We start from the raw sequence: 23,701 nt of genomic DNA on the forward strand, positions 1-23,701 counted from the left end.
CTATGCTCTGTGATGTCCAACTGTGCACTCTATAAGAAATCACACAAATTCGCAATGGACCGTTTTGCACCCTCATTGCAACCTTTATACCTCATATTGGACTTTACGTGTTCCTAGTTTGAGGTAAAACTGCTATATATTACATGCAACACGAAACTTATCAGCCCCGCCGCGGTGCTCAGTGGTAAAAGCGCTACACTGCTGTGCCGGAAGAAGCGGGATCGAAATCCGGCAAGGGCGCTCGCTTTTCAATGGAGGCGAAAAGCAGGGTGCTCGTTTGTTGTGTAATGTCAGTGCAGGTTAAAGGACCGCAGGTGGTCGATAGTTTCTGAGGCCTCTACTGCGACGCCTCTTATAGCATAACTAGGTTTGGGACGTTAAGCCCCACAAACCAAATCACACCAGAATATATCGTTGGAAGCAGCGGCATCGAAACCAATGTGGCGCGATATCTTGACTAAAGACTATCTGTGGAAATGTGGTGTAAGGTGAACGAGGTGTAGGTGGTCTTAACAAGAGGTAGTAAAGACCGGAAACCCGCCGTGCCTAGCTTAAAATTAGCTGTGGTCGAGCAGCTGATGTAACGAGGGGCAGAACGATCGGCATCCCCCTCCCCCCATCCTGCTGCTTTGCCTCCTCTCTCGTGCCATTTGCTCATAAGACATCACTAACGGAATTATGCATGTATGGAGCCAAATATGTTCTTCTCAATTTGATAAATAATAGCCAACTACTGACCATAAAGTATACCGGCAGCCGTCATACCACTTCGCCGTCTAACTGGCATGCATCTATAAGTCTGGTTGCTGGTAAGGATTAGAACCTGTATATACATGTCGACAGTCGTATGGCTTAATAACCTGACTAAAACACGTGACCTAGTGCAGTGGGTGTTTCAGTGGAGGAGGAGGAAGGGAGTGGTCCGTCAGAGGAGGAGGAAAGTCAAGAAGGTGCTGTCAGAGAAAGAGAATGCGAAAATTGTCACTGGAAAATTAAACGGAATGAGTACAGAGGGCGCCACAGAACCCGTCTCGTGGTGACGCGAAGCACAGAAGGAAGCGTGGAAATCCGGCGTCACTGCGCGAGTGAGATTTCATCTTCACGCATGAAGGCGTACCTGAGCATATCGAAATTTGTTACGCATTTTAGAAAGAAATATTTTGTTGGCTCATTGTGAAAATCTGACATTTGCAAGCTGTGTTCGCGAGATGCAGCAAGATTTGTTCCCGAGACATCCCCTTAGGCTATGATGTAGATATTGCTTCTCCTGTCAGGATGTGGCAAAAGTTTTTCACTTCCTTTAGGGTAGTTACGCCTTCATTCTTTTTTGTTGAGGAAGGCTGTCGATAAAGCCAACAAAAAAAAGAGAAATGAAATAACACAAGTACTTAAACAGGCAAGATAGAGGTAGAAGAGGAGAAATTGAGGGAAGCAGTAGGAGAGAAGAGATAGAAGGAAGCAGTAGAAGAGGAGAACAGGCTTCCGTCATTAAGCTCTGAAGCGAAACCGAGAACAATCCTTCATCACTCTCCATTCGATTCCTAATTCTCTTTTACTAGCATTTGCCTTCTTAACAACTGGGGAATAGAAGGCCAGCGCATCCTTACTATCTACCTAATATCCGCCTTTCCTTTCCATATGTTGTTTTCTCTCTCTCTCCCTCTAATCCTGTAATGTTGACCTACCTCGCGTTTAAGATTTCTTCGTAAGATGAGCTGAAAGCATGGTTATACGCTGGAGTAACTGTGCCAAAAAAACGTGGTCTACTGTAATAACCATCTTTTCTTTATGTAACAGTAATCACCGCTATAATATGTGAATTGACGGCAAATGCGCCACCACACACTAGCATTTCTGATGCTCGCCCAGATCTTAGATATAATTTCTCGCTTGTGATAAGCAATCTTGATCTGTGAGAGTTAATGCACGCTATAATTCTAAGAAGTTTGAGGGGGAATTTGTGAGAGCGTGCACATCAAAGGTTAAAGATATCCCGAGCAATATATAAGACGTAAATAATACAAAAAGATATTCGAATCAGATTTACTCATTCTATGGGGTAAATATGTTGCTTGGAATGGGTAGCGCTCTCGCAGGTGACAGTATAGCGTGTGCCAGGACCCATGCAAACATGATGATTTATGACGTTGTTTTCTCATATTCCAAAATTCATTAATAAGATATCAAATGAAAGAAGGCCAGCGATAAAAGTATACAGGCACATAAAAAAGCAAGGCGACGAATCAATAAGCAAAAACTGAAACGGAAAATAATCACACAAAATTTTACTACCCATGATGAAATAAAGACGGCAGAAGTCATCCCCTTTAGATTACAAGAATGTGCCCATCATTGGGAATATGGCGTTTTTTGATATCAAAAATTCATAATTAAAATATTTTCTTTCTTGCTACTGATATTTTCAACGGCTGAAATAGCTTGAATATACGATAGAAGACAACACGTGATAAAGACGACGAAGGTAAGAGGAAAACGGAGGGTACGCAGCGTGACGCCTCTGCAAAATAACCGTAAGTTAGGTGCGGTTGCTAATTTATTCAGCTCTTGGAGTACCGCACTTTATACTGGCGGACCTTTCTGCATGCGGTGTAATCTCAGATTTATACTCCGCCCGTACACTAATGCACAACAGCCATTATATAAACAGTCGAAACTGCTTATTCCTATTACCGATTTTCGCCTTTACACTGTCTCTTTCAACGAAACCGGCAGTAATAAAACTTCTATCACACCTTTAAGAGCAGCGGGGCCCCTCCTGAACTGCCTATCACTGAGGTTCCAGATTGCTAACCGGCAGCTAACCAAACCAAAGCAGTGGTACGGATCTCTAACTACCTTACGTTGAGCCTCTAGACGCCTAGCCTGCAGCTAACTAAACCAAACCTGTTTGCTATTCACCGATTTAATAAGTGTTCATTTCACTATTTTGGGTCAAGAGACGTTGCAGTTGATGGACTAGAGTTTGGAAGGTTGCCGTTAGTTCAAGATGACTGTGGTCCGCAAGCAGCCGCTGGAGCTTAGTGAGAAAAGTTTCAGCAGCCTGCGCGCATTTACGCACGTTGTTTTTTTGCATAAGCAGTCCATAAATTTAGAACCGGGCGCACCAGAAGCGTTAGCTTAAGCAGAGCCGAGGCACATCGTTAACTTATCTCTTTTAAGAGCAGGTCATCGATGGGGCGCAACGTGGCTACCTTCCTTTGGCGGACGCTGTACCTGCGAACGATACGTGGCCCACATTACGCCACGGTCCTACAGGTGTTGGTCGTTACTTGGGCCGCATTCGTTAACGTGGTACCCCTTAAGCCTGAGAAGTCAACAGGAAATGAGACGCTCCAATTGACTGATCTCAACAAGGCGATGCTAACGTGCTCAACACCCTCGCACGTGTTGTTTGGACCCAAGAGTGACTACAACGAGCTGCTTATGCGCACAGCTGTGGAAGACATCCAAGCCTTGAGGGCTAACGAGCCGCCAACAGGTTAGTCTCGTGCAAAAGCCAGAACCGTTTACTTCCCGAGAGCCATCCGAAATCAAGTCCCACTCGCTCGAGTCATGCATTATACATTTGTGTTTTTTTTTTCAACTTTGCTTTTTTTAAAGCAAGTGCTTGTCTGGCGAAAGTAAAAATCTATTTCTTAGCAAAACGTCCTTCAGTAGTAATGTGCTGTGCAATTCTTTATCACCGCTAACTCTGTGGCGATGACATTTGTTAGGCAGAACCATTACTAAGTATTGATGCGAGTGGGACAAAAACAAAGAAAAACAGTTTTGTCGCCAAATCATAACGAGAGACTTCGGTAGCATAGTGAGGTCTCCTGTTAGCCTGGTAGGAATGGCGTTCGGTCGGGGCAAAATGTACAAATTTATTTTTTCTGCTGTACGATTGACGTTATTGCTGAAAACCTGGTCCCATAATTCGATATGTTTATTTAATGGTGACGGAGTCTTTTGTATTGTGTTCTTCAGTAATACCACTAACACTTTAATGCCACGGCGACAGATAATTTGAACTGAAACGAGACGTATTTTAAAATCATTCGCAAAGGTTTCGAAGCACCTGTCCTGCCGCATCCACATCAAGCACTCAGATACCTGTAGACATTGACATGGCGCTCTAGGCGTTTAGAGCCACTCTGGTTGAGACTAATTTACAAGCAGCTCTATTTCAACTGGCATTTGTCTGGTACATCAGGTTCGTTTATACTCAGAGGCACACTTCATACGGAGAAATACATGCGCGGGAGAATATTTACAAGGTAATACTTTGTACGGCAGCGTCATACGATTTATTGTACATGAACTGTTACAGAATTCTTACAACATTTTGTTATAAATGAAGCAGCATAAGCTGCCTGGATATATTAGGATAATGTTGGTTTTGTTTGGTGATCAATAATTGTCACTCAGATGGGCAGTGTATGTATTGCAAAATATACGCAAGTGATATGCGGACTTTGATCAAGGTGCTGATTCCTTAGCGGACGCTGACAAAAGTAGGGGAGGAACATTTGGTATACTTTCAGTGCGAAGCCCTTAGGAAGCTTGTGTCGATGAAAATTCTCTGTTGGCGTCGGCGTTAATCAGTTAAAACTCCGAAGCATCGAGAATTAATATGCCTTTTGCAGGCAGTAGGTAACAAACACTGAGACCCTGGCATCTCGGTTTCAGTCATTCTCTAGTTGATAGTAATTGGCAGGTGACAGAGGTTCGAAAATTTAAACCGATCGGTTCAAGTTTGCAGCCCCGAAAGTTAGAGCATATATCTTGCATGGGGTAGCTGCAAGGGACGTGACCGGGCATTTATAAGTAGGAGGCGCAACTAGCAGATCGGGGAGCTGTCAAGGGAGCGTCCATTTCAGTGAAAGCAAGCGTACGTTCAGTCCATTGGGATCAAAATCAACACGGGAAAATAATTCCGATGCATACAGGACGCCATATTCTCTAAGTTATGTAAATGTAAGTTGGTGCTCAAAGTAACTGATAAATATGTCGTTTTATATGTTGACGATAACGTACTCGCGTAGCAAGCTTAGTACAACAATCTCGCGCATATGGCCAACTAATCACATTGATCGTCTGTGAGTTCTTTTTGTTGCTTAATGTGGCGTGGGAGACTCAATTGCTGACTAATACACTCGACCTCCAGACCAGACAAAAGCTAGTACCTACTGTTTAGAAGGCGTCACTGGGAGTTGATCCCAGAATCTCTCGTTTGTGAGGGTGCTGCCCACACCACCGGCCACTGCTGCAGTCGCTAAGCCCCCAAAGTGGCGACCCTGAACTTGAAGCAGCGCGCAATTTGGCACTAGGTATGATAGCATCTGCCTAGCATGTTCACAGCAGTGCGGAGAGGGTTTGTCTCGTAGTGGCTAGCACAGAACAACACTGAATGAGAGGGGGGGGGGGGCGGGGTAGAGCGGGAGAGACAATATGACTACACAATATAGAAAAGCACGAAACTAGGCAGGCAGGCTCAGATCGCAAGCCAAGCCTACATTTGGACAAGATGATTTTAAGCCCCTTATCGAAACGTTAGCTCGGCTTGCGAAATAAGGCTCCCGCTCAAACCTTGTTTGCTGATCATTTATACTCCAGGATAGGTGACATGAGAGCATTTTGAACTCCCAAACACTCGCGACCATAAAGTTGAATGAGGTTTTGAGCAAGAGGAACCATCAGGACAACTCAACTGTACGCTAAAATACTCTCATGGTTGCAGTAGATTAATAGGAAATGAGTCTGTATGGGTTATATGAAAAGCTAACATGATTAGGTTATATGATGGTGTTCAGTACACTGAACAAAACCTCATTTTTTAGTCCTCTACCCCGCTATTGGCGCCATATGAGACTATTCAAATATTTCATAGGTCGTAAATTTGTTTGCATATGTGTGCCTAGTATTATGAATATTGCATTGCTACCACTACATGCTGGATGGTTTTGTCCTGAAAGTATTGTTAGTCAGTAACTTAAAAGAGATACTGAAATACTTCTTCGTCGATAAACCAAAAATTTACTTTTTCGAGCCTCACATTCCATTTCAATAAACTACCACCACGTATGATACGTATTTGAATACTCACTGGTCACATTTTGCACTAATGCTTGTACCAGAAGCCCCTAGCAATGGGGAGAATCTATTTTGATTGCCAAACATTATATCATATAAGCGATGTGGTTAACGCATTGGGCATATGCGGCAGTGGCTTCTAGGCATAGTGCCTCTTCTGGAAATCGTATTGCGTACAAAGATCATACCTTTCTGAATAATGTCGTAGATGATTCGTATCAAACAACTTTGCATGATTTTCAATGAAAGTCATTTATACAGATTGTAAGTTACGCATATCTTTCCATGTAACTTGAACATTCATTTAAAAACAAACAAGCCGGATTGGCGCTAGCCTGTTTCTGACTCAACTCACGTTTCTGCGCAGCTATCCACGAATTTTTTCGTGAAGTATGGCCTCGTTTTCAGTTGAATTTATCCTGCTATATAAGACAGCAAAGAACTAATCGCAGACACCACTTGTCTGCGCAGAGTGCCGACTTAAAGATTAATGACATTGCGCACAGTCCTGTCTGGCTACAGTGGCAGTGCTCGGCAAATGTTAAGTCAGCTTCTGTGTTGTACGTTTGCTTTCCTGTTGCAAAAACGCAGTAGGCCTGATAAACACGTCGCATTATGGCTTGATTCTACGGCATACGCTTACCTGCATTTACCATCGTGCGATATCTTATACCGTTACCAATCTGATGCAGCATACCGTCAATGTCACTGGGAAGCAAATACAAAGCATATAACAAAACAAAACATTACCTATTATATATAGCGCCCGGATAATCTTCAAGAATCGACTGGCTTTAAAGTGCCGATATCTGCGCGACTACCACATGGTTACGTTTCACATGGTTCCAGACCCCCAGCACCTTTATGATCCGAAAAACTGTTCTGGCCCGAGCCGTATTGAGTCGGATAATGCGACGGAGTACATCACTGTGGAGAGCGCCGAAGCGGTCGCCGATGCCTGCATGAATCTCCTGCCCGGGGAAGACGACAGAGAAGCTGAAGACGTCATACCGCTGTGCGTCGCACTGGTGCCACAGCCCGACACCGCCTCTCCTGCCAGTCTGCAATTCACACTGGTAAAACCCGTTCGACTACTATCGGACCCGGACAAAGAGTTCTCATTAGGAACGTCTTTTAACAAGGACCCCGACCTCGGTAAGTTGTAGCCAGTGACAAAAGCACGGGTAGTCCTTCGAGGCCTTCGATGCTGTTACGGAAAAAAATATGTATTTATTATTTTCCTGCGTGAAAGCTGTTCCCATCGGTTCGACGTGCAGCATTCGTACTTGTTCCATGTGAAAAAACATCAGCTTTTCAGAAAATTGACATCAAAGATAGTCTTTGTATTTGAACCACTATACTGAACCTCATGACGTCTATACCGTAAAGGGCTCCGGCGTTAATCAACCAATCTTTGTTTGCAATTTAAATACATCATATTCGCTTACAAGCACAACCAAAGAACTCGTGAAAGGTCTGCGTAAGGTGTTTGTATGATTATTAATGTCACACAGCAACCATACAAAAAGACGAGAAAACTAAAGTGCACATGCCTATAGAGACATCGCAAGTTATTCAGTCGGTTAAAGTAAAACGCCGAAACTTTTGAGAAATTGTTCTGCTTTAGGTTTTTAAAATAACGTTGTTAGTTATCTATGCTTGTACTCTATGGCGGTAGTGAGTTTTGTAGTAATTTATTAAAGTATACGCAAGTGAATAACGACGTAAATAGGTCGAGTTCATGGGACGTGTAAGCAGCTTAAGATGATCGGCTAGAATAGGTACTGTAGCGTTGCTGAAGTTTAACAGCCGGGAAAGTTTCTACGTTATCCAGTATTATAAACTTTATAATTCTGACACAATACCAGATGCTGTTGTGCTAGTTGAAATTTTGAAGGCGCCGAAAAGTAAGTCACAGGCATGTTGGTGTAAAAATGATATGAAGAACAGAACCTGTTTTTGGGCAAAAGTCTGTTTTGGATACAGACTTGAACGACACGTATAGCTGCACACAGCTTGTGCATAAATTATTGAGAATTTATAAATGTGTTCACAGGAAAAACGATGTCATTTACAAAACGTGAATTCGACGGTCCTGGCCGGCTGATTCAATTATACCCCCTGATATGAAAGGGGAGGCCCGAGTTGGCAGCTCCTATTCAACGTAATATCTTTGTAGCCAACTATAGCTTTGCCAGCTATCGCCTTTCAGCACCATGGTCATCATTTGTAGTTGCCAACGCCAACGCCAACGCCGGCAAACGGCTACAAATGCCAGATTTTCGGTAACTGGAGCCTTAAACGCTATCGCGTTAAAATTCGGGCATATTTACGTAAACCTTCGAACATGGCCATTAGTCATGCTAGCGCCACGTTAACTGATTGTAATTCTAAACTCCTAACCATTTTACGACATTATGTTTTTGCAAAGCGTTTTTATTGTGATTATCAGTTTTTGAGAAACGTGTGTTGTTTCCGTTGCCCAATTTCAATTTAATGGAATGCAGCCATGAAGGAAGTTTCATTCACGTTCTTTAAGCAGAGCGTAATGTCGTCTTTCTCGCTATTATAATATATTGGTGTTGTCAGCGTAATGTGTACAGTCCTGTGCAAGACGGGATGGCAAGTCGCTAACATACGCCAAAAATAGGATTGGGCATATAACTGAATGCAACCAGAGCACGAAATGAGGATTGCACGCTGAGAAACTTTATTCGACCTTAACGTGTTTTCCTTGCAAAGTACTGCGCCTGATGTCGATACCTCTGCTAGTTTATGGACCTATGCGGCTTACAAACTCTCCATTTTCAGAGCGTTTGTTGACCACTGGAAATCAGCAGGCTGCAGATGCGCTAATTTCAAGTTGGTCTCTCTGTCTAGCTACACCTCTGTATAATTATACCGTCGATGTGGCACGTTCAAGAGGAGCTGCCATTTGGTCGGCAGTGTGATGACATCAAAAAAAGAAACACTCAGGCTGAATATATATATATAACGTCCTCCATATGAAGAAAAGTTTTAAGAGTGCCTTCAGAGAAGAATGGCGACCCTGGTCCCATCAACATTATTTCTTTATAATTCAATTTTTTCCGTGTGATGTCAAATAGGCCGAAAGACTAGGCAGAACCTTAGTTATGCAATATTTGCCAGTTATTGAGAAAATTATAATACATCACTAGAGGTTGAAAACACCGTTTTCGGCATTGCAGAAATAGCAAATTTGTTAGCCCTGCTGCTGGCGCACTGAAATCTTGTCATGGATTACTTTCTGCTTACTAATTATATCCAACTTGCACTTTTAGAAGAGTTATTAGATGTACTTTTAGTGACACAGTTGTTTTAGTCAAAAAATCTTAAACGTTGCTCAAGGATCGACGCACTGCCAAAATGTCCATTTTCAACATTACATTCTGGTAAAGTGTTTTACGTTGTACTCCCCAAATCTTTATATTATGCTGGCAATTTGCTTAATTTAAGGCGAAATTCAGAACTCTAGACTATTAGCTTGTTTCGCCACTACGCATCAAATTCGATCGAAATTTTAAAACGGAGAAAAAAGGACAATATTTATTTGCAATTTATTGTGTACTAACACCTTGAATTTTTTTTTTTTTACATCTCCACAGTAGTCCTCGTTTCCTCAGAAATCTCAGTCACAGAAATATGCTGCATTTTAATTTTGAAAACTATAAAAATTGAAAACCTGAGCGCTTGTCTTAATAGTTGTTAATATTGAGACCGACATCTAACCCGACAGAGTAAGGTTTTGGCACGGAAAACTTTCCTTGTATATTTAAGGCATGCTCTTTATTCCGGGGAAAAATTCAACTCTAGAATTGCGCTAATTGTGCGTTTATTCCTCATAATGTTTCGAATTCGACCAAAGTTTAAAAAGTGGACAACGTTGATGGAACAACAGCATCGCTGATTTTAATTGAAACCTTTTAAGAACAACCCCCGGTAAATGATAAATATCAATCCCTAGAACTATTGGATTAAGTAGAAGACTATATATATATATATATATATATATATATATATATATATATATATATATATATATATATGTATATATATGTATATATATATATATATATATTCAAACAGGATGTAACACAACTTTCCAGATTATCTATTTTATTCCAACAGTTTCGGACGGTGGACCGTCCTTCTTCAAGGTAGAATTGAGAATGGAGGATAAGTCCGCACATGACGCCACTGTTAGGAGAAATTCTCGCTCTCCGTCTTTGGAGAAGCAAACATTACTGAATAGATAGAAAGGGCGAAAAGCTCCAGTTGATTATTGGCTGTTAGTGCAACAAAGACGGAGAGAGAAGGAAACAAAAACAAAAGGGGGGGGGGGAGAGGGGCGAAAAGAGAAAGTGGAGAGCCGACGAATGTTACATACTCGCCGTGCTTCCACGAAGACGACACTAAAAGCAAGACAAGTCTCCCTCGAAAGGAAGCCAGAAATTGAGCAAGGGTTCAGAATAACATTAGAAAAAAAAAGTGAAAAACATAACGTGAGCATGCATACCAGGACGGCCCGCTCCCCAGCGGTGCAGGTGTTCAAAAAACCGTTGGGATAAGAGTTATGTGTTCTAGACGAAGTTGTTCCACTCCGCGACGCGCCAGCCATCGGAGCCAGGGCAGCGCGCCGCCGCGGCGACGAAAGAACCGTCGGCCAGACGCGCTCTCCCAAACCCGAAACCCGATACCGCAGCCGGGCATTCGCGTCAAGTCGTTCCCGCGAGCGTATCCTAAGTGAAGACGTTTGTTTCGGGATAGAAAACCGACCAGAGGGGGGAGGCCAAGGAGCTAAATAACGAACAGTATAGTTTGCGTGAGAAGGAGGAAATTCTTAGGAGTGGGCAAATGGAGATAAAGGCCTCGTCTATTAGTTATGTAGGCTTTTCAGAAAGGCAAAGTTGTCCAATGTTTCATTAATTCCATGGGTTAGAGTCTGAAATTTGTGTATGAAGTACGATTCTCTTTGTTCTCTTTGTCGACTTGTTTGGAAGCCTGATTGAAGGAGAATGACCCGAATGTTTTCGAAAGTGTGGTTTGGAAGGCACAGGTGCTTAGAAAAGGGGAGATTTGGCAGTGTGTGGACGTGGGCCTTGTGGTTACTGAAACAAAACCTGAATGGTGTTTCGGTCTGGCCGACGTATTCCAAGACGCACACACCGCAGCTTAGCATGTATACCACATTGGCACTGTCGCAGTTCAAAGATTCTTTGATCTTAAAGGTGAAATCAGAGAAGTTGCCTTTTACAATATTTGTCGCCTGCAAATGATTGCAAACTTTACAGCGTGGTTTTCCGCACGGTTTACATCCGCGGTTAGGGTTAGTATTGGCGGTCGTTTTAGATTTAACTAACATGTCCTTTAGGTTTATAGAGCGCCGATACACTGCTCTCAGTGGCTGTTTGAAAATGGAAGACAAGTGACTGCTTTGCTGGATTATATTGAAATGTTTCGAGAGGATATTATTAACCCGTGGCATATTCGAGGAATGTTTAAGAACGAGGTTTGTTGGCCTGTCGATCTGCTGTGATTTTTCAAAGTTGATTATTTAATTTCTGTCTAAGCCTCGAGCTTTCCCAATAGCATCATTAACAATGAAGGGGGGTATTTCTTTTGCAGAGGATTTGTTTTTAGTTGCTCCGCATGGCGGTCAAAGTCCTCTAGCTCAGAGCACATCGTCGGAATCTATGGGCCTGTGAGTAGGGTATGCTGGTTTTACGGTGGTGTGGGTGGCTGCTTTTGAAATGTAGGTACTGCAGTCGGTCGGTAGGTTTCCGGTATAGGGTAGTCTTAAGAACGTTGCCTTTTCTCTGTATTGTAACGTCCAAGAAGTTAATTAAGGATTTAGAAAAGCTGTGAGTGAACGATATGAATGGGTGAAATGAATTGTAATTTTGTATAAATGTTAACAGGCTGGCTTCGTCGTGGGGCCAAATGAGGAAAATATCGTCAAGAAAACGTTTATAGAGGAGGGGTTTCAGAGACTGAGTGTCCAGGAATTGCTTCACGATGGCCGCCATGAATATATTGGCATAGGCCAGTGCCACCTTAGTTCCCATCGCCGTACCGTTAACTTGAAGGTAGTGTCTTCCCTCAAATTCGAAGTTATTGTGATTAAGCACCAGGCTAAGAATACTGGAGAGGGTTTCCTCATCCAGGTTCACCGAGGGGTCCGTCTTAAGGTATGCATCCACTGCCGCGCGTATGCCGTCTGAATGGGAGATATTCGTGTACAGAGATGTTATGTCCATTGTGACCAAAAAGCTTTCTGTCTGAATTTCGATGTTGGACATGACCCTGAGGAAATGATTTATGTCCTTAATGTAGGCAGGGATAGTTGGTATAATGTCCTTAAAGAGGAAGTCAAGGACTGCGGAAATATTTTTGGTGAGTGTACTGTTACTTGACACAATTGGGCGGCCGGAACGGTTGGGTTTGTGAATTTTCGGGAGGAGGTGGAATCGCCCGGGAACCAGTTTGATGCGCTTCATTGCGTTAAGCATATCCTGGGATATCATTTGCTTTCGAAACAGAGATTGTAATTGATTGTTGATTTTGGTTTTAAAATCTCTTGTGGGATCGCTATCCAATTTAGTGTAGAAACGTTTATCTTCCATTTGTCGGAAACCTTCTGTTAAATATTCAGCCTTGTCCATAACAACAATAGCGCCGCCTTTGTCAGCAGGTTTTATGATGATGTCGGACCGCTGACTCAAAGCGTCGAGGGCTTGGCGCTCTTCGGGTGACAGGTGGTTACGGACTGCATTAGATTTTGATTTTGTATACGCAGCCAGAATATCCTTTTGAACAGCAGCGATGTACATATCTAAATGTTTGTCTCTGTGTTCCCTTGGTGTCCATGATTTATCACATATCCCAGGTATATTAATTTCACGCTTCATTTCGTGGTTACTGTTCAACTTCTGGCTTCCTCGGAGGGAGACTTGTCTTGCTTTTAGTGTCGTCTTCGTGGAAGCACGGCGCGTATGTAACATTCGTCGGCTCTCCACTTTCTCTTTTTGCCCCTCTCCCTCCCCCCCTTTTTTTGTTTCCTTCTCTCTCCGTCTTTGTTGCATTACCAGCCAATAATCAACTGGAGCTTTTCGCCCTTTCTATCCATTCAGTAATGTTTGCTTCTCCAAAGACGGAGAGCGACAATTCCTTCTCTCTCTCCTAACAGTGGCGTAATGTGCGGACTTATTCTCCATTCTCAATTCTACCTTGAAGAGAAGGACGGTCCACCGTCCGAAATTGTTGGAATAAAATAGATAATCGGGAAAGTTGTGTGACATCCTGTTGGAATTTAACTCTGGCCCATTAGTAACAAGCAGACCATATATATATATATGTACATATATATATATATGAGAACGCCTTTTGCTTCATATAAATAGTAATAGCACTTTAAATTTTTTATTTAAAGTGGTATTTCTTGAATGCACTCAGTTACATTTTATCTCATGCAACATCGAAAGGCTTCTCAGTGTCTATAAAATCCTTTTCAGGTCGTTGACAGGGTTGACCAAAGGGTGAAATGTAATTACTATCAATTGCAATATTGTGGGAAAACGCAATGTACGGTTCAACTTTTTCTCTATGCTGTAATCCTTTTTATTGTGAGGTCCAATGGTATGGAATCAAGGTTTTACTTTTAATTTTTCGTTTATAATAAATAATAACATTCTATTTAGGACAATGTTTTATTGCTCGCTTATTTACTATCACTGAAAGGTGCATCCGAGGGCTATATTTTAATACATACGTCGAAAACTGGACATGCCTAGATGTCTCCTTCGCGTGATACCCCAAGAGGCGGAGCAGCACTGTCCCCCGTTTTTCTAAGCCATAGCTTTAAACGAAGCGTTGTGCAAGAAATCCAGCGTTTTCTACTTTGCCTGTGTTATGAGCGAAAAGTCACGGTCATAGCTTCGGATGGCAGCAGGAAGTGATATTGCAGAGCCATTGTGGAGGTGCAGCCCTCTCTTTCCTTATGCGTGGTGTCGACGTATCGAACAAAGCGTCCGCAGAGAATGTTGACGGGGCGTGTTTGCACGAACTGTTATTAAAGAAAAACACTGTAGACATGGGGTTTCGAACCCAGGTTAGATTAGGCTTGAGAGCAATATACTATCACCACAGCACATCACGCCTCGTGTAAAACTGTCACCGTTTTAAAGAATTACATCAGCGCCGCTTCTCTGTTTAGCCTTGTTGAGTACGCAATACACATAAGACATCTCTCCGAGTGTGACGCAGCTTTGCTAGCCTAATATTGGGCGAATTCAGCAAAAAGCGGAGCAGAACTCAATGCTTTCACAATACTGCACCAAAACAGACTTAACTCCAGGCCTGAAATCGGTTGGTGTAACTTCCAGGCCATGTGACGTGGTAAAAATTTGATACTTTTAGCTTCTTTACCAAGACGCGCAAAGATGGGAGTCATACCTTCCAGGAACCTTGGGCCATCAGAAAGTCACGTAATACCTTAGCCATGGAGGCGAGTTTATAATGCTTAGTTGTAGAGTGATTTTAAAGGTGTCTATGTCAGAGGATCTTTCAATAATTTGGTCCATGTTTATGCAACAGAGCAAAAGGACAGAGACGAGTGGAAGGAGGTACTACACAATGACAGCGCTGAAAATAAATGAATCAGCGCCGTCGTTGTGTACCTCCTTCCATTGGTCTCTGTCCTTTTGCGCTGTTGCTTAAACATGGATGATCACCAACTAGCCTAAACCTCCGTTCTTCTAAAGTAATTGGGTAGCTGGCGAATGTATGCTAACCAGTAGGTGTGACAAAGCATGAGATGAAAGAGTTAGATTAAAGCACAAATTAAAGGCTTCGTGAATAACCGAACAGCAATGTTCATAAGCGCCTATGATGACCCGCAATGGATGCTACACACGGGAGCTGTTTGCGCCATGACGTCATTGCCTTTGGTGCTGAGCTCAACTCTCCTCTCAATTTGTCACCACTGAAGAACTGTATTTTTCTTATCAGATCTCAATTACTTCTTAATATTCAGCCAAGCCCACCTGTAGCGTATCATAGGAAAGACGTTCAGGCTTGATATAGCCTATAATTGTGAAGATGTAATGAGTGCATTTTCCCTGATTACAAATGGTACATTACTTTGAATCTGATTCCCCACGCCAACCGGTAGTAATGCCTGCGTTGGGGGAAGGGAGGCAAAGCATCCGCCTGTTATTATTTTCTCTTGCTTCAATTAAGGTTCCTATACTATAACCTCTAGCAAACAGCGTTACTTGAATAGGTTTGAGCGAACTTGTTATCATATCACCAGTGTTACCTTTTTCGACCAAATAAGAGGCGTATACAGCATTTGTGTGAACTAGCCTTAGATGTGGCTCTGTGATTAGGATGCCCGAATACGGGAGGCAGGCAGGTGGGGCCTATCCCGGCCGATGTGACGGCGTTTTAATAAAGGTGAAACACAGCACAGAAGCGCAATGTGCGATATGAGCCGAGGTTCGAATATCTCACGTAGTTGGCATTTTTGAGGCCCCTCATCACCTGCCGCCCTCAGCTGATGTCCTTTTTATGTTTTAACCAATCACCAAACATTCGTGTAAACAATTGACTCCTAAACCTATCGCCGTAGCACGTGGTCGTGAGCTATTCGAGTGTTACACTCTCAAATGCAGTCAATGAAGCGCTACGCTATTTAGGGCTTTCAGATTGACCAGGAAATCATTGAACTGTAGCCTAATGACTCAATCACGTTGTAGCTCTTGCAGGGGCCTACATTTATTTCATCGAGAAAGCCCACTTAGAGCTGCAGACACCAGCTGAAACATCCACGCAGGAGATGACGGTGAGCGAAACATAAATTGTCTATATTGTTTTGTCACGGATACATACTTGTGCAAGTCAGGCTTACATTACTCCAATATAATGTCACTGGTAACTATTGCCGTGGTTTACGTGTCCTTAAATCTTAACCAAGTATCTTCGTTCTGCTGTTTGACAACGCTTGTTGAAACACTGTTATAGTCACCTGCGACAAGCAGGTCTACTAATTTCGGCGCTGTCAAATCTCAGTAAGGAATCCGGTGGCGCTCATTGTTCACCCATCGATATCAGCACTTTATATATGTGAGCGGACACGTAGGGCGTGGTGCTGAGATGCTGAGAGACACGTGACGTTGGTAGGCTTTGGAAATGCATTTCCTTTAATGATCGTTATCATTAAGCCTGTTTTCATCACCGTGAGAGAAATATTCTTTACGTAGCATTTTTAAAACTGAGCTTTCATGCATCTGATGCTGGCAGGCTGTACCGCAAATCGCTTGATCTCGTCTGTTGTAGACCAAAATGTTCCCCACCTATGTGCACTTTTCCTTGCTGGCCGCTTCCTAAAGGGTCATGACGCCAATTTTGGAACATAAGCTGTTTATTGCATCTATTTCCTGATGTTCCAAGCAACTAAAACGCAAAGTTTCAGCTGCATCGGAGCTTCTGATCTTTTTAAAACTAGCATTTTTGTTTCTTCGTGAACAGCTTGCTGATCTGGCAACAGGCGCATGTTCTTTGCATGAGCAGCGTCCACCGCGGTTACGCGTGGCTGCGGTAATAGAGAAATTTAGCTTGCCGTGATCCGCGATCCAGCACCGTGACCCTCTACCGCGCGCGGGCGGGGCGCACAAGCTGATTGGTCCCGACACGGCAGGTCTATGTGCCGGTATCAAGTATGTGTCGCCATCTTTCAGCGTCAAAGGATCTTGGCATGCGCAGTGAAACGCGCGGTGGCGGATCACGTTAGCGGATCGCGGATAACGGTTAACTAAAACTCTCTAATGTCGGCCAAAAGGGCAGTCATGCCTCGAGGTTACAGCAAACTGAGTTTTTCGTCGATTTTTGTAAGCGCTGTTAACCTAGGCAATAGCGGCCTTTGTGGGCCGGATTCAGGTGTGCGTCAACGCCCGAGTAAGAAAGCCGCACGAACTGAACCGCTCGAACAGCATACTCAATGTATACTGAAGCATGTTTCAATAGTAACACTTTAAAATGCGCAATGTATATAGCACCGTCACACGGCAGGTACTGCCCGTAAGCGCTGCAGCATAATCTATAGGGTGCGGCGCACTACATCGAGGCACCAAATACCCTGGCCATACCATCTGAGCAGCGTCGTTTACGCTGCTCGTTGGCAGGCCCAAGTCTGGCCCTAGCCGCATCATGAAAGTAGACAATAAGCTTATGAGGCTCACAGCACTGAATTCCTCGAGATTACAGCAACGGCGCCCGCGAGCGCGAAGGACGACGGCTCTATGGCTGTCTGCTTTTGCCTAATTGTCGCTAGGCCTGAATTACTTAGCATCGAAGCCACAGCGAACGGCACTTCCTTATAGATCAGCTAGGCGTTTTAGTACGTAGACCGCTCGATCATGAAACTTCCTTACTCTGAACTCCACTCTTTCGTATTAGAGGAAATCATTATTTTCGGCAACGCCTCAGCAGCAGAACTAGCGTACAAGAACACGCACGGGCACCGCACCGGCTGTGAGCAAAAGCTCCCACCGTAGGGGTCGGCAATTGAAAACAATCATTAATTTTAAAAATACCTTTTTAGAGCGCTTATTATTGTTACGAGAAAAAAAATCAGCATGATGTTTTGAGGCTAGCGCAAGGGATCCGCCATGAATAAGCACTGGCTCGGACGGCTTGAGTGGAAGCCACGGCCGGCGCGGAGGGTTTTACAGCGGTGGGGGCGGTATGATGGGGGTGGTCGCGTCGAAGATGGATGCCTGGGCAAGAAATAAATCGCGGTTCACTGCAGTCTGTGTTCTTTTTTCAGAAGGATGCTGTGTACACTTATTGGGAGTCATATTAGCAAGCGCGAGCACAGTAAAGTATATCAGCAGCTTAATGGCGCCAGCACAGCAGGCAATGCGATGGCTGGTGTCACTCTGTGACGTTATCAAGCGGTTCAGCATATCGACCGTTGTCGGTGGGAGGAGCTTTGCAGTGTCAACTTCAGCCACTGGTTGCGAAATAAGGAATGCGTCTAGTGTGCTCAAATTTTAGAAACAGAATTATTAGGGCCAGTATTATCAGCCAGACTTCAGAACTGTAGTACGTTGGACGACCGGGGCATAACCCCTTTAGAAATGCGAATGAATGTCTTGGCTCATTAATTGTGTGCGCAGAAAGTGACTGTCCGCAGAATGTCAGAATTATGGGAATTCAACATTCCCCTCGCCCGCACGACGCGACGAACGCCCTCTCCCTCTCTCTCACGACGAGCCCTCAGTTTTCCCCTCCTGGCATCCTTTCCCCGAAGCTGTGGCGGAGGGGCGGGGATGAGAACTGGCGGCCCCTCCTTCCCCCTCCCTTTTCATCTCGGCGGAGACTGCATCCAGAGAGACGACGCCGCGTCGCCGGAGCGCGCGAATGCTGCTACGATACCGAGGATGTGAATTGGGCGTTCCCAATAAACAGCTTGGCCCGAAGGCTATGCCTCGGTTTGTCGTTCTTCGCGGCCACGGCTGTGGTCAGAGCCAGCGGTGTGGCTTCGGTTCTCAGAGCGAAGTCGGAGCCCTGTGAGAATTAATTCCCAAAATGCAGATGCGAAGCCAATCGCACACAATGCACATAACCAGCTAAAAATCAAGACTCGAAATCTAGTCATGATTACTTGGTTATAATACCTTAATGACATTGCTTATTGACTAGCCACATTAGAAATATTCAAGTTATAGCAAAAATCCAGTGCAGAATCTACATAACAAGCCAATACCCAATCCACTCATGAATAATATGATATGATGCCTCATCACATTGCATAATGACTAGCCGCATTTCTCATAGCCCAAATCCATGCCATAGCCACGACTCCAATCTATAATCCACATATCAAGACCAAATCCAGTCATGAATAATTGCGAAATTAGTCACAGACCTAATTCAAGTCGTACCCAACAATACAACCAGCTATAACGAACTCAAGAGGCCACTCTGTGCTTGCTCACTGCAGCACATAAGGAGACTTAACTGCACACCTTGAAGTTTTGTATAAAAGGCTTGATATGCAGCAAACACATTCATATGATCTTTTTGTCTGCATCGCGTAATTTTACTTCATGTAATCTTTCGGGATATTGGGAAAGCAATATTTTTGCTACACAAAAGTGGTGCAGCGCAAGAAATATTATATCACTCATCATAGCGTGAATATCAATTCTCCTAATTCTAATGACGCCTAGGGACACCTAGGCGTCATTACGAGTGGATTCCAGCACCAGAGTATTGCCTGTGCCTCTTGGAACTTCGTGCACAGTTTGAAACTTGTGTGATATCGGCACTGCTGAATTACTCGTGGCGGCAATGTTCGGCCGTTTTATTAATAAAATAAAGTAATGAATTTCTTGAAGACGCAGTAAGATAACGCTCCTCTATAACCAACCGATTTAGGCATTATTTCTTTGCATTACCTTTTCATGCCGCATTTCGATACGCCTAGTGTAATGACACAAGATCCAAACATCTCAGATGGTCACGTAACCAGAAAAGTACAGCAAGGTAACCGAAAATTTAGCTATGAATAGCTGATTGTTTGATATGCGACAGAAGGAAGCCGGCAGAGGTTCGCAGTTCCGAAGCTCTGAATGGCGGCATTCGGCGGCAGTACTACTGGCGTCCCCTGCTGTGCGCAAATGGAGATCCTCTCTTTTAACGGTCTTTAACATTCTTTGATGATACTTAAGGCACCGACTTAGTGTGCTACGCAGAAGTGGTATCCAAAGCTAGCTCCATACGTATTTGCAGAGTCTCAAAATTTGAGCAATCTAGGGCACCTCTCACACATCAGAGACAGGAATTCGTTAATAACTGATATTTTTCTTGGAATACGCAAGGAATCCTTCTGATATTGGGGCTGTAACGTTGTCACTCTATTCGTACAGATCCACGCGAAATGAAGCAACAATCTATCGATGGCGAAGGACAGCAAATATGGTCGTTTTGTAAACTTAATTCAAATGACATAAACGGTGAATTGAGAAATTGAGAAATATTGTACTATCACGAGTAAGCATACAGAAACAACCAATAAAAAGCAATATATGCGAATAAAAGTAAATAATTGAGTTATAATTGCGTCAGAAATATGGCTACAAATGACGTTGCATTTCAAACATGCACTTCAGATTAGAGGGAATGCGCTAAGACCCTAATTTATTGCCTTCCAAGCTCTAACCCTTGCCACCTGGAAGATATATTTTGTTCCCAAGTCTGCAGAACATTACAATGTTCTGACATACCTCATTTGATACACCGCATTGCCTTTTTTTGCGCTTGAACAATGTGCTACTTACACTAATCACAAAATTTGGCTCTAATTCGAAAAGCCTGAACAGCAGCGCAAACAGATTTGGCGTGCGAATACTGCAGAGAATTCGAGAAATTTTGAGATACATCCTCTTTTTACGAGCAGAATACCCATACCGTAATTGCAAGCAGTAAATGGTGTACTGTCCACCACGGCAAAAATGAGCCTCTGACCAAGAAGAATTAACGTTTGAGATCCCAGAGATCCTTGGTTCCTGACCAATGACGGCGCATTCTTGGCGGGGTGATGACCCAAAAGTCTGATGTCAGGAAGTTTGGCTTGCGTGCACAACTGCCATAATGCGTAGAGGCCAACTAATTTCATAAAGTAAGAGAAGCTGTTTTAAGAAAGTTTACTGGCGACTATAACGTCCGGCAACCGGTGTTGAAGTTAGCAGATAATAGCCTGCAAAGAAACTCTGTTCGGTCCTTGTGCCATTTTATTTTGGGCATTACTATTCACATTATATTCCTATGTCACAATAGCCTGTGACTACGTATGCTCATTCTTAACCGACATGCATCGGTATCCGCAATACCATTGAATGTCCTGCTCGCACTCCTCCTAGATCAGCTGGAGTGTTTGGAGCAGCTGAGTCAACAGTGTCGCCCAGGCAACAAGCTGCGGAGCACCCAGCTGTTCCATCTCGAGGACGAGCAGCAGGAACAGCTGCAGATACTGCGAATACAGAAAAACTGAGTTCCCTACAACGAACGCTGCATACCCCGAGCCGGCGATCATCGAGGATCAGAAAGCCTCCCTATCAATTGGGCTATCGAAATTAGGACGCTTTGCCCAGTACACCATTTCTGGCTTCGGTTTAAAGAAAAAAGGATCTATCGGTGTTCGCTAAAACTGTACGGCGCACGCCAAGTAGTCTGGCAACGTGCTCGGGAACATTCGATGCGGGGATAATAAACATCAGTCATTGCTCAGTCATTGGATGTGTCGGTCTGGTTCAATACATGGTGTCAGAAGTGGCAAGTTCCCGTGGAAAAAAATGACTGACCTTCAGCCTCTAGAGCCGCTACGTTTCGTGGATAGTGCGGCGGACAACTGAATTCGATTTCAGCAGCGAGTAGAATTGTACATAGTCGCCACGGAGGCCCCGGAACCTGGAAAGCAACGTATTAACCCCCAGAAAGCCGCCATCTTGCTTCACCTCGCCGGTCAGGAGGCCATCGACGTTTACACCACCTTCAACTTTACCAAGGAAGAAAAGAATGATTACGACAAGCTGGTTGAAGCATTTGAGGCCTACTGCCTCTCTAGAGCAAAGACATATGCAAGCGCTACGTGTTACGGAGCTGCCCTCAAACCGTATGTCAGCTTTTCAAGCACGTTGCCAGACCGGCTGGTGTGCGCCATGCAGTTTTAGCGGATACCGGTACACCTAAGAAAGAAGAAATTCATTGAAACCTTACACCAAGGAAAGGCACATATAACGGGAACCAGGTATTTGGCAAAATTAGATTTTGAGCTCTTTAAGTAAATCCTACTGACGTACTTTTCCGCAAGTTCGTTATGCTTTAGGAAAGAAATTTGCAGTGTGAAAAAATAAATTATGATTTTAATTATCCAACTTGCCTCAATTATGGCCCCCTCCTATGTTGTCACCATCAGTCAGAAAATTTTGGTTCCGTAAGCCAATATGATTTGCCTTCTCAGGCACGCATTGGTACGCTCTGTTAAACTCTTGAAAACGTTTGTTTTCGACAACCTCGTCTCTCTAATACGGAGAATTCCTAATACTGAGAATCTCAGAAAATAATGCTCATTTTTTCAATATGTTCACTGCCTTCCCTGCCAGAACTTACATCGAATGTTAACAGGCACAAACCATTGTGCCTGTTAAAATTAGGTGCTGAGCCTGGCAAGAGGTTATTTTCTTTGAATAGTTTGCCATGTGCTAAAAAGGAAATTCTCAACAAGTCTTCACTGCTTACACTTTCCCAATACACCAGGTGTCGATTACCAGAACAGTGATCAAAGCTTAGGCTTTCGGATTACCTTCTAGAAAATTGGCAGTTTACGGACTGGTCAATTTGTTACACTAAGTCAAAAATTACCCAGAGCACTGCAGAATTGGCAGTGGAGAAATGAAAAAGCCTGAGGGTTGCTTCGGCACACTGTACATCCCGCGCCCCGTGCGTCGCTATTGCGTGCAAGGGCAGGGCTTGTGCCGCGCAGTAAAAATTTATATTCCTTGGCGCACGTTCATTTCATTGCGTTTGTAAGGGTGGGATTTGACGTTACACCATCGCTCCTGTCACGTACCGTTCCTTGGTACGCTCTCGTTCCTTATTAATTATTTGAAATAATTCAGTTACCAATCATTCACTTCATATACAAGCACTAATTAACGCCGTTAGTTAAGGATGAATTATTAACTCACATTGACATACCTAATTGCAACGATATTTTAATTTTTAACAAGATAATATTTATTTATAGTCAACAATTATTCTCAGTAATGGTCAGTAATTATGTTATTAGGGAAGGCCATAACTAATCATTACTTGTGACTAACGACCATGACTCTCTCATGATCAGTTACTGCCTTTATATACTTCATCCCACTTCTCTTCGGATCGTTACTAGTTATGTCACCAAGTGATGGCGTCACAATCAGTCACACATTGGGGCGGAAAATTTTGCGGAGCCATCAGATGGCCGGTTCCTTTTGTGTGGCTCTCGTTCTCGCTGTGTGTGCTTTTGCAAACTAGTTTATAGTTCAGTGTGAAGTGGATAAGCGCTTGTGAGAAGTTACAAGTCAAGGCGTAAGCACGGGCAATTCGGTACATTTTAAACAAAAGTAAGCAAGCGCAAAGCAAGTACCCCAGATCAAATATATATGACGCAGTCAGCAATCTGGCTGCACACTGTAAGGACTGCCTCTCACAAACTTGCAGACCTTTCGTCGACCGCACGGGCGAGGTCAAGAAATACAAAACTAATAAAGAGAGGGGAGTTTTCAAGGCAATTATAATTTACCACATGGGCAGTAGCTGTGTCAGCAAGCCAACAGTTAAATGACTAGACAAAGAAATCTGCTCTCTCTTCACTAGATTGCATCTCATGTATGAAATTGTCTGTAATGTGTTTTTGAATTGTTTTTTTTTTTCTTTTCTCCGGATATATATTTCAATCGCGTGTTTTGAGCATCTTTACCTTTCTTTAAAAGGGTAACAAGATATAGAGCCTAAAAAACGATGCATGTGTAGGCTTCTA

The 23,701-nt window shown here is 43.5% G+C and overlaps 1 protein-coding gene across 1 annotated transcript in view; it reads left to right on the forward strand.

The window, feature by feature from the left end:
* Positions 1-3,192: 3,192 nt before the first annotated feature.
* Positions 3,193-23,701, forward strand: part of LOC146173754 (phospholipid-transporting ATPase ABCA3-like) — a 106,367-nt gene continuing 85,858 nt past the window's right edge. The window contains exons 1-4 of the mRNA XM_084585259.1: positions 3,193-3,499; positions 6,943-7,248; positions 15,870-15,955; positions 21,543-21,827. Coding sequence (XP_084441385.1) covers positions 3,193-3,499; positions 6,943-7,248; positions 15,870-15,955; positions 21,543-21,827 — 984 coding nt within the window. The remainder of the gene's footprint in view (positions 3,500-6,942; positions 7,249-15,869; positions 15,956-21,542; positions 21,828-23,701) is intronic.

Source organism: Amblyomma maculatum, chromosome 11 (genome assembly GCF_055883805.1).
Source record: "Amblyomma maculatum isolate TAMU_Amacu chromosome 11, ASM5588380v1, whole genome shotgun sequence".
Taxonomy (NCBI): domain Eukaryota; kingdom Metazoa; phylum Arthropoda; class Arachnida; order Ixodida; family Ixodidae; genus Amblyomma; species Amblyomma maculatum.